The sequence below is a fragment of the Sparus aurata genome, chromosome 22 (assembly GCF_900880675.1).
Source record: "Sparus aurata chromosome 22, fSpaAur1.1, whole genome shotgun sequence".
Classification (NCBI taxonomy): domain Eukaryota; kingdom Metazoa; phylum Chordata; class Actinopteri; order Spariformes; family Sparidae; genus Sparus; species Sparus aurata.
This window is the reverse complement of record NC_044208.1, coordinates 28,502,994-28,514,292: the sequence shown is the minus strand read 5'-3', so window position 1 is coordinate 28,514,292 and position 11,299 is coordinate 28,502,994. Positions and strand designations below refer to the sequence as shown.

General features: G+C 41.3%; 1 protein-coding gene across 1 annotated transcript; it reads left to right on the top strand.

Annotated features, from left to right (window-relative positions):
• The first annotated feature begins 3,687 nt into the window (after positions 1 to 3,687).
• fbxo16 (F-box protein 16) lies at positions 3,688 to 11,233 on the top strand. Its single transcript, XM_030404746.1, is given in 11 exon segments — positions 3,688 to 3,770; positions 5,721 to 5,862; positions 6,166 to 6,292; positions 6,937 to 6,972; positions 7,112 to 7,318; positions 7,424 to 7,588; positions 7,697 to 7,947; positions 9,305 to 9,416; positions 9,790 to 9,861; positions 9,863 to 10,052; positions 10,541 to 11,233. Coding segments are annotated over 9 exon segments (1,182 nt in total). The 5' UTR covers positions 3,688 to 3,770; positions 5,721 to 5,862; positions 6,166 to 6,196; the 3' UTR covers positions 10,594 to 11,233.
• The last annotated feature ends 66 nt before the right edge of the window (positions 11,234 to 11,299 follow it).

The window sequence follows — 11,299 nt, the reverse complement described above, 5'->3', positions numbered from 1 at the left end:
CTCTTATTTTCTCGTTCATCCGGTCATTGCGGAACTGACGTTGCTTTCAGGTGCGCTCTCAGGCAATGGGAGATGGGAGTGGTCAAACCTGGGGGGACTGTGTCAAGCAGGCGCCACCTACTGGACATTAGGGTCGATGCACTTTTCTTTGTTAGTGCACTTTAGGCCGCTCTCCTGTCAGAACCATGTGAGGTCCCGACACAAACATAATGTGATGAAATATTAGAAATACTTTCTTATTTATGACTGATTAGAATATTATGTCACTGACCTCCTCATGCAATTGCCATGGATCCTAAGGACAGTTCAATTTAACAATAAACAATAATAATAGTACAAAATAAACAATACAATAAAAAGGTAAGAAATAGATTCTTATACATAATATGTACAAGTGCCCCAACCCTTTCTGTGACATCACCCCCATGAAGTCATCAATTTTATGGTGTCTTGTTCGTTCCACGCGAAGTTAGTGCATTTCCCTCCAAAACTGTAGATGCCTATAATAACCACTGACTGATCGTCACTCTGGTTGGAGCGGCTCTTCTCTGAGGACACTAACACGGTGAGTAAACTGTTATGTACTAATCTGCTTTATGTGTGTAGTTACTAGGGGTGTCAACATCTACACGTGTAAATGGGCCCTTAGCAAAAAGTAGTTTATTCAAGTGTACTACAAGTATACTTATTTCATACTAAAACTGAGGCAGTATACTTGAAGTGTACTTTTTATATACTACATTTTATATACTTAAGAAAAGTATAGTGAAGTATACTTGGCTTATACTGAAAAGTATAAAGAATAGTCTAAGACTAAGTACATTAATACTTAGACTTATACTTTAATACTAAAGCTTATACTTGTACTTTAGTATACTGTGGACTGTGGCGCAAAGACTCTTGGGTATTCTGTTGTTGTTGGTGTAATTATGGTTTGTGAATGTGTTTGTGAATAAGATGATGTGTAAGATGGTTGCGGGTTAATTCACATCCTTGTTCTGTGGTTAAACTGTGTCGACTTAACAAAGATGATAAAATTGTTGGCACCGTGAGTGAAGGGGTGTTTTCCGGGAGAGACTTCCCGTCCGTTGAGGTGTGGGCATGTATGATAATAAATGGTGAATCTCTTGTTAGAGAGATACATTACCAATGGTAACACTTACAATATCTTGATGCAAGTATAGAAAAAGGTTGAGTTTTTGAGTTGTGCTTACATTTAATTTAGCAGCAGAAAAGGGTTTTGCACTACACACATTTGCTTTGAGGTACTACCCCTCAACTTACATGTTGATAAACTAAAATGTGGACTAAAAGTTTATACTTAGTACACTAGTGGTATATAGATGAGTGTACTTGTTGTATACTTGAAAGTGTACTTCTGTAAACTTAAAATGTCCTTATAAAGTAAACTTAAAGTATACTTTTATAAACTTAAAATGTTCCAATTTAGTCCGAAGAAGTATTAAATTAGTATACTTTCTAGTATGCTACAAGTACATGGTCCATAGTATACTTGCTACACTTACACTTATACTCAAGCATACTTAATAAAATGAACTTCAAGTATACTACTTTTTGCTAAGGGGGTACACGCATAACAAATCATAACCGTTTAGAAAAATCAATAACCGTTTACACGTCTTTTATCTTCCTCCTGCTCCTCGTTCATTTCTCATCAATATATATAGTATTCAGGGTTTCCTCTACATGTAATTGACTGTGGCGCACCGCCAAATATTTCACCGTCGTCTTCCACCGCAGTCTTTGACGTTAACTAGCATGTTGGATATTTAGCTTGATAATTGGCTAGAGGATTAAAATGGTCACTTAGACCAGAGTCCTGCACTACTGGTCACCGCATCCGACCCGTTTTCCGACAGTAGCACAGATTACATTCCATACCAGAGCCGACCCGCTAATTTATACCGACGCCCGAAAAAAAATTGGACGGACGCAATTTTTAAAAGTGAAAGTAAGATAATGTTGCCTGAAAGCTTCAGATAATAACATTAACTAACTATACACTTAAATGTTCCCACTAGTGCAGTTATCCGCATACATAATAGATGAATGGGGCACAATGTTTCGTTGATATGAAAATTTTTTTTTAAAAAACGCAGCGACAGCCAGTGTCGCGTCACTTCAATTTGACTCGGGGACGCGATGGCGGCGGTCAACAAACGGAGCACTGTGTGTTTTTCGAACAAACTGCCAGTGGAAATCAAGTTAAGTGGAGGCTATGTCAGGCAAAGTTGGCTTACAACAACAGCACGAGATCCATGCTAAACCACCTGCGATGGAAACACCCGAACAAGTTGGAGGGAGAGACTGCTGCTGGCATCGGTGCTACCGCAACTGCGATAGAAAGAGATCATAAATCTCCGACGTGTAACCGGGTACACGTCGGTTAGAAGCCCCGTTTACACGTGTAGAAAAAATTGTAAACGTTGACACCCCTAGTAGTTACCTGCTTGGTACAGGTATATTCATGTCTGTGTGTGAGGTGTACAGATCAGTTATTACATCAGTGTTTATTACATGAATATTGCACAGTTAATTAAACGTTGGTCACTATCTCCAAACAAGTCGGTAGTTTCGGTAACATCGGCATGAAACTTTCTTTAAATGTATGTATTCTTTAGTTAAGTTATGTTATGTTATGTTACATGAGCTAGCTTAGTTGTTGCAGATGCACTGCACGGTTTGGGAAACACGTTTTATTAACGGGTAAGGACACATAAACCGAGCACTGACACTATAACGAGCTTATAAAGACGTCTGACTCATTTAATGGTGTTTTTACAGACAGGTTTGCATGTGAGCTAACGTGTGTCTGTTGGAGAGTGTTAGCATGACGCCATTATCCTGCTGTGTAATGTTAGCTTGTTAATACTAGCATTAATACAGCTGAATATCAGAGTACAACACAGTTAGCTAACAGGCTCCATGTGTTTAATAATGTCAGTATGTTAGTATGTCAGCATCTAGAAGGTCATTTTGAGCAGCTCAAGTAGTTTAACACACAATATGCAGCCTCATTGTAGCTGCACAGAATGTTTTCAGTGGGTTTGTCTCAGTTCTGGTTTAATGTGTTATTTAAATGATTCCACTGACTCCCTGTGTGTCAAAAGATAGACTTTAAAATCATAGTACTCTGTATAAAGCACTAAATGTTCTCAGGACTGAACACATTTGGTTTACTTGTACGGGGGATCGCGAGGGTTATTTAAAATGTTTGTTCTGATACAGTCACTTATTTAAAACAGTAGTCAGGAACATAATCGAGGTGAAACTGTGAGCTCATCTAAACCAGAGAATAAAACATAACTGTTGACTTTGGCTTTCAAATAAGTAAATTCATTTAATGGATTTTTTCATCTGTAGCTTATTACATTGTCCTTTTCTCCATTCTGTCTTTCAGTTGCTGTTTTATTGTCTGAATGTTTTAGTTTTGATTACTTTCTATGTCTCTGAATGGATTAAATTCTATATAAATAAACTTGCCTGAGTGAGGTTTTATTTGACTGAAGGTTTTTAGATCTCAACCTTGTTTTAAACAGAGTACTTATTAATATAAAATAGATAACAGGAAATAATTGACATGGCCTGAGCTTCTGGCTGAGACTGATGAGGAAGCAGCAGCAGGGTGTTGCTGGGGGTCCGGAGGTTTTACTGGGATCAGTTGATGCAGCTTTCTGAAGAAGGATCTGATAGTGACTGACCACTGTGCGACCTGCAGGCCTGCAGCTCTGAGGAGAATCATCTGACTGGTGATGAAGTCTCAGGTTCTCTTAGCCAAGGCCCACTTTCTGTTCCGGGCAGCCGAAGGACACAAACAGGAGCAGGGATGGTTGAGAATAAGCTGCTGATGTAAACAAGACATTTTGGAAATGTTGTTTAAATCCGTATGAATATAGCCGGACCAGAACCGGACTTTTGAGGCCAATACCAATATTGAGATGTGTTTGTTTATATCAGCCATCAGTACATGTTTTAAACATTAACAAACAGTCTTGATATAAATACCTCAGACTTTATCCAGGCGAGTAGCAGGACTGTGAATGACAGTGTGAGTCTGTCAGCTGGTTGAGTGTCTTTTTCCACAAATTTGAGTTGTGACGCTAAAAAAACCCCAACATCCACTGTTTTACAGACGCTTCTTTGTTGTTGGTCTCTGTTCTGTAACAACTGTTTCCAGCACACTCGTGTTGCAGTGACGTACAACGTAATGCTTCAGATAAAAAAAAAAATGGGAATTGGGTCAATATGCAGTATCTGTGTAAACACACTCATTTTGGTGGAAAAGCTAGTTACAGGTCGACAAACTTTACAGTCAGAAGCCGTTTTCTTCCCCGTCCAAAGAATCGATATAATATCGGATCAAGATGAAACTAGTAATTATACAATGAAATGTGAATTGTGGGGAATTTTTTTTACTTTTGCTTTGATGCTTTAATTCAGTTCAATTAGTAAACTTTATTTGTCCCCAGGGGCAATTAAAGAAAGTTAATTAAGTAGCTCTACATTATGTGTACACTCATGTATCAAGTACGATCTGTAATGAAGGACCTTCGATTATTTGTTGTACCGGTACGTTATATTCTATATTGATATATAGCAAAAACACATGTTGTCTGAAAATGATTTTCTTTTAACAGATGTGACAGAATTACTTTGAAGGCCCAGTCGCTGGGGTCCGGTCCTGCTCAGTCTCTGTGACTTGATGCAGCGCTCCTCTTTTTTTCGTCCCAGCAGGTTTTCTGTCTTCGTTGCGCGCGACCGCTCATCCGAGAGCGAGCAGGCTTTCAGCTTCTGAATGAAAAACTTGTGTGACTGGTGGGACGGAGAGAAAACTGAGAAAACAGACCTTAAAAGTTTCATCAGGAGACCTACAGCAGCAGGTTTAGAATTAAATGATACAAAAGATTATTCCCTTAAAAACCTACTCTTAACAAAATAATCTCTATTGTCATCCTTATTATTTTTATTATTACTACTACTAGGGGCGTGAATCACAAGTTCTATCAGGATATGATATTATATCAATTCTTTGGCCAACAATATGATATTTGCCGATATCACAAAATCTGCCACGACACAGGGTCTTGTGATCAATATGAGATGACATCATCAATCTATTGTTTTTAATAAAAACAAAGCTCTGTTTAGATTAAGGAGCTGAGCATGGACAAAACAGGGACTTTCAAAATAAAGGTGTATCTTAACAAAGGCGGCGATATGAATCGATGTTTTCACTTTGCATCTATGTTATTGGGATTGTTGATCATAGAATCTATATATCGATCCAGATCCATGTATCGTTACACCCCTAATTATTACTTCTCCCACCACTAAAGATTAAAAAAATGCCTAAAAATGATTTAATTTTGAAAATGTCACAGTTTAAAGAATAAATACAGTAATTTAACATTTAAAATGATAAACGATACGTAAGAATATCATTTTCTGACACCATAATTTTACTCCTGGAAACGTATTTTTCTGCTGGATCAGCGTCAGAGACAGATGGTCTGTACAGCAGCGGCACTGTCAGGCCTGCTGCACTGCATTTGTCATCATTAGAGCCAGTGACGCCTGCACACACTCCACACAGCACACACTCCACTGTGGTTTGCTTTGCAGCAACCCCTACTGTGTGTGACAAGCTGTGACAGCCAGCCCATATAAGGAGAGTACACTCACTGTTACTATGGAAACAGGTAAACTGCGGAGAAGAAGAAGAAGAAGAAGAAGAAGAGTTGGCTGCAGGGACACAAAGGCCAGCAGGAGTTTGCATGTAGAGAGTTTCAGCGTGTTTAGAAGTTGGATTTATGTTCTCGTGCCAGCTGAGGAGACGTGACGGTGAGTTAAATACCAGACGAGTGTGTCGTACAGCTCTGAGCAGGAATGTTAACTCTTAAAAACACTGCAGACTTAGTTCTGTATCTTGTAAAAAGGAGAAGTTAACAGCAGAGGTTGTTTATTCAACATTATCAGCTGCCATTATTTATAAAACATTATCATTGTAGGTGAGATCAAAGCTGGTATGTTATGTAGCTCAGTACTTGAGACTGAATGAAGCTCTGCCTTGGAAATAATGAGACGACACTGTGGGCTGCACATCTATTTGAAAATGTGAATAAAGTTTTGTTGTGTGTGTTTCAGTGCATCTCCTTCACGCTGCTGTGACTCAAAGATGCCCTTTGCACCGAGGTCGTCTGCGAGCTCCTCCAAGCTGCAGACCACACTGAGCTCCTGGACTCCTCTGAACCACACGCTGTCCAACAGCAAGGTCACATCCACTCACCTCTAACCCAAACCCTACCCACCAGGAGTGATAGAGTCACCACTATCAGCCACAAACATGATGTTGATAGTAAACAGTAATCTCAGATTCTGTACTGAATCCTACGACAGCCTCAATATAACGCTGATCCCTCGACAGCAAACCGGACCATCAGAGAGAAGATTGGCTATTTCAATATTGTTATATTAGATATTCTTAATGCCTGTCACCAGGTCTGGTTTTGACTCATTCCTGGTCAGTTAAATCTTAAAATGAAAACATTGTTTTTAGCGCTGAGGTTGAATTAAGGGGTCTCTGCTCTGTAGTCTGGTGGCACGGCACTAAAACAAAATGTGCTTTCTTTCACCATTGTCATCTTTTGTCTTAAGCGGACGCCAAAATCAACAAAAAGGAGAGTTTCTGTGGTAGTTTGAAGTACAAGTGGTATTACCACAATGTAAAAATACTCAGCATCAAATAAATCTCTGAAAGGTCACAAGATAAATCTGACGGGTCATCTGATAATTAAAAAGGCAAGAAAGAAGAAACAAAAGCGTTGGTTTGTTTTTTAGGACTGTTCTGTTACTCCACACGCTCATCATCTCTTCTGACTGCAGTCTAACCTTCATCACTTCTCTTTTCTTCTTCAGGTGTTTGCAGAGAGACGCAGCCTTCTGGCAAAGTGGGTAAGTTTAAAGTAGATGGCTAAAGAAAACACTTGATGCACTGATGGTTCTTCACTGCACAGCGAGCTCGGAGTGACAAATAAATCTCTGGCGGTTGCTAGAAACCGTGCGTCCGTTCCGCTGACAGAGTGTTTGTCAGTTTGACAGGTGGTCTGACAGTCAGAGGAAGGCGGTGCTGCAGGACTTGGTGCTGAGCTGTTCCTCGGAGCAGCTGGTGTTCCTGAGCCTCAGCGTTAACAGACGGCTCCCCCTGCAGGCTGCAGACTTCACCTGCATGCTGCCCAGAGCGCTCTGCCTGTACATCTTCTCCTTCCTGGACCCACGCAGCCTCTGTCGGTGTGCTCGGGTACACACACACTCATAACTTACATATATGTTGTTAACACGGAGGACTCAGATATCACTGAGGCTGCAAGAGTCACTCACTTTTGTTTGAACCCTCTGTGGGCAGGTGAGCTGGCACTGGAGGAGCATCGTAGAACTGGACCAGCTGTGGATGCCGAAGTGTCTGCGGCTCGGCTGGTGCATCAGCTTCTCCCCCACAGCCTTTGAGCAGGGCGTCTGGAAGAGGCACTACATCCAGACTGTGCAGGAGCTGCGACTCGCCTCACTGCAGGTCAGGAGGTCACAAACAGAATCAGTTGAAACAGGATTCAGAATGTGGCAGCTACATGAAAAATGCAGTGATGAAACATCCATAAAAGAGTCCACTGTCCACCTCCAGACCTCCTCGTCCAGGCAGCTGTTTGCAGTACCACTTGTATCAACCATCAGCAGTGCACATGATGACCCGTCAGAACCGGACCTCCTCGGGGAGGAACATCCAGCATCCGGCACCCTGCCACTTAGAAACATCTCCAAGAAGAGGCAGCAGTCTGCACCGCCTCCATGGAGAGACTCTGACAGACATCCTAAAGACACGCTGCGCTTCAACTACCTGGACAACCTGGACCCGTCAGAACAAGTCCAGAGAGGGTGAGACTGCAGGAGAACCAGAACACTCAACCACAGTGACATGAACGCCCGCACTCAGAAACTGTGCTTTTAAACAAGACATCAGCCACAATGTCTGTGGTTACAAAACACCTGCAGAACACTTGGTGGGCGGGGCCTGCTCAGGCCTGTGAGAGCTGACCAATCAGAGCACACTAGGCTTTTTATCAGAGACAGGCAGTTCTTTGTTTTCAGAACAAATAATATGGGAACCTATTTTAAAAAAGTTAATCCAGTATGTTTCCATTACTGAACAACGTCAGCAGGACTGGATGAGGAACTTTGTATTAGCATCAGAATTATTGAATATTATAAATCCTCTTTTAGCTGAAAGGAGTATTTTTTGTGGAGACAGTCAGACAACCTGACCTTTTTCCCACCATCCCAGACCGAGTTTAGACATTCAGACTCAAACCTCAGTCTGTAGTCGACATCTAAAATGTGAGTGAAACAACAAATGCCTCCTCTGGAAGGTGCTGGGCTCCCAAAGACACTTACATATCATCAATATAACCACATCCTGCTGTCTAAAAAGAAAAACAGTGCAACAGAAACACTGGTGACAGCAGCAATACAGTCTGACGGAGGCTCACATCGTCTGCAGTTCTTCTCACATTTCCTTTTTTAAAGAGAAGGAAGAGAAAAACGTTTGTCTTCTGGCTCAGTCAGATTTTACCTTTACATTCCTCTCCTGCTTCTTCACTTCCATTTTTAGCAAACAACTGGTAAATATAACATTTTTCGACCAGGACTTTGTACCTGTGTATATTCTCACATATAGAACGAGCCAAGAGAAACAAGAAAACAGCTTTCTCTTCATTATTGTGATTCTTTGTATTAGATTATAGAAAAAGAAAAGAGTGACAAGTTATTAGACTCATTTGTTATTGTCTCTAAGTTATATATCCCTGATAAAGGGAAAGTAACATCTCTGAAAGTAAAAGTTTCTTCTTCTGCAGCTTTTATTTTACACCCTCATCGTGTTATCACCTTGTTTTCTTGCGTCTTCTTTCCGGCTGTTGACATTTGCCTTCCGCCATTAAGCCTGTTAATTAATCATAAGCCTGACGTTGACACTAGTGATCAGATCTTACTGTCCCACTCTAAATACAAATACTAGATTATTCGAAACAAATGGGTTTGTTTTCTTTTTTTCCACAAAGAAATAAATGTCTCTTCAAGTTAAATGTAAGCCATCTCAACAGGTGTGGATGTGGAAATAACTCAACCAAAAAAAAACTTACCCTAACCCACTTTAACCTGAAGATATACACAACAAAATAACCGTGATATTTGAATGTGTGTCCTGATGAATCACCTGCTCGCTGACTCTCTGCAGGCAGATGAACATCGGAGCCTCCACCTGCTGCAGTAACGAGGTGAAGCCAGACGACGGGAGCAGGAAGTCGCTGTCTGAGGCGCATTACAAACTACGCAAAGCCAAATCGCTGGTAAATCGCACTCCATTCATCATCGACGCCGTAACCCCGCTGTGACTGTGACCTCCTTGTCTGAATCAAAGGGGGCTGATAAACGTGCGGTCTCTCTGGAGACTGTGCAACCAGCAGGCATCATGCATTATGGAGCAGCGTTTACACAGAGATACATGTTAATGACGAGAGGGAGGTGACGGGGGGGAGGCCAAATTATGCTGATGATGAGGGTTTTAGGGGAGGAAGGGGAGGAGAGGGTGAGACAGAGGGCATTGTGGCATTTAATATTCCAGGTTTGATGAAATAATGATTTAGTTTCCTGCCTAGAAACAGGAGTGAGTTTCAGTTTTTTAAACAGTGCTTGAAGATTTTTTGTCTTTCTGATCCTCAGATGTTCCTCAGCTCCAACTCAAGACCCCAACATCCTCCTCCCCTCCTCCCCTCCTCCTCCTCCTCTTCTAGATGATACCCAGTGTCAACCCTCCTGGGCGACCTGCAGTCACGACCATCCCGTCACCAAGGAGTCAGCCAGCAGCGTGCTCCACCTGGCCCGGTGGAATGCCGGGATTCGTCCTGGACCAGCGAGGCCGGCGGTGCCTCGGCTGAGCGTGGAGGCGCTCAGGGCGTCGCAGCGTTCACACCGGAGCGCTCCCAGTAAGTAATCCCAGTCAACTCCCAGCTCCTCTGAGCTGAACATGATGTAACCCCACAGCAAGACGTGTATTCAGGACAAATCATCAGTTTAAAAGACTGATTCTGCACGAAAGTCGTGCTCTTTGTGCCGTTTGTGACCCTGTTAGACGTTTTATCTTTTGAAGATAGAAGTGAAGTGATTTACTCTGAAAACTTCTGAAAGCATTTAATGAACAGGAACTCAATTATGTAGATTTATCCAAGTTATTTAGATCCTACACTTCACCAAACTGACACAGTAAAGTGTGTTTACAGGTCTTGTTGAGTACGACTGCATATGTGGAGAAAGTAGTATAAAGCCTTTTGTGGCTCCAGAAGTAATCTGACACATTTCCTCAAGTGATGTCACTCAGTGGACGATGAGGAACTTTCAGTTTTGGTGAAGTTGTTCTGAACTATCAGCACTGTTGTGAGTGAAAAGACTCGATGATTATTTCTATCACTCACAGGTACGCCACTGTTTGAAGTTCAGCCCTGGACTGTGTCCTCGTCACACAGGTGAGACGTGGAGTGAAGAACATTGTCCACATCAGGACGACGTCAGAACCACAGATCCAGGACAAGAGTCAAGCCCCAGAACTACATATGGTGCTTTGGACATTGTGTTAAAGGTTCTGCTGAAATGAGCTTCGACCTCCTGAAGGTTTCACACCGAGAACATCACTTGTGAAACAGAAATGTGTTTTAAGCAGACAGTATTTTGCATGTTATGTTATGAATTTTGGATATTTTATCATTTCTGTTCTATTATATCCTCATTTTTAATAATTTTTCACAGATATGACTGTCTGATGGATGTTTTGAGGACTAGGTTCACATTTTGTTTGTCCTACAGACAGAAACACGCCAAGAAAAGCAGCAAATGGTTATAAAAAAGTAACTTGTATGAAGAGTAAAAGTCTTAAAAGTATCATGCATCAGTGATTACCGTGCAATAAATGTGCTTTTTAGGTAAGTAAACTACTTGCACGTAAATAAATATGCGGCCAATTATCGGATCTGATATTTAGCAGTATCAATGTTTGTAAATGTAATTGCGGATTAAATAAATCCCTTTTTAAAATGTTTTTTTGACATGTGATACTTTGGCTCTGATGCAGAAACTAGTACTATAAAAAGTAAAATATATGCCTCCAAAATTATGACTTGAGTATTTCCATTTCCTTCTACTTCTACAGTACTCGAGTCTACTATACTAGTTTTGAGTC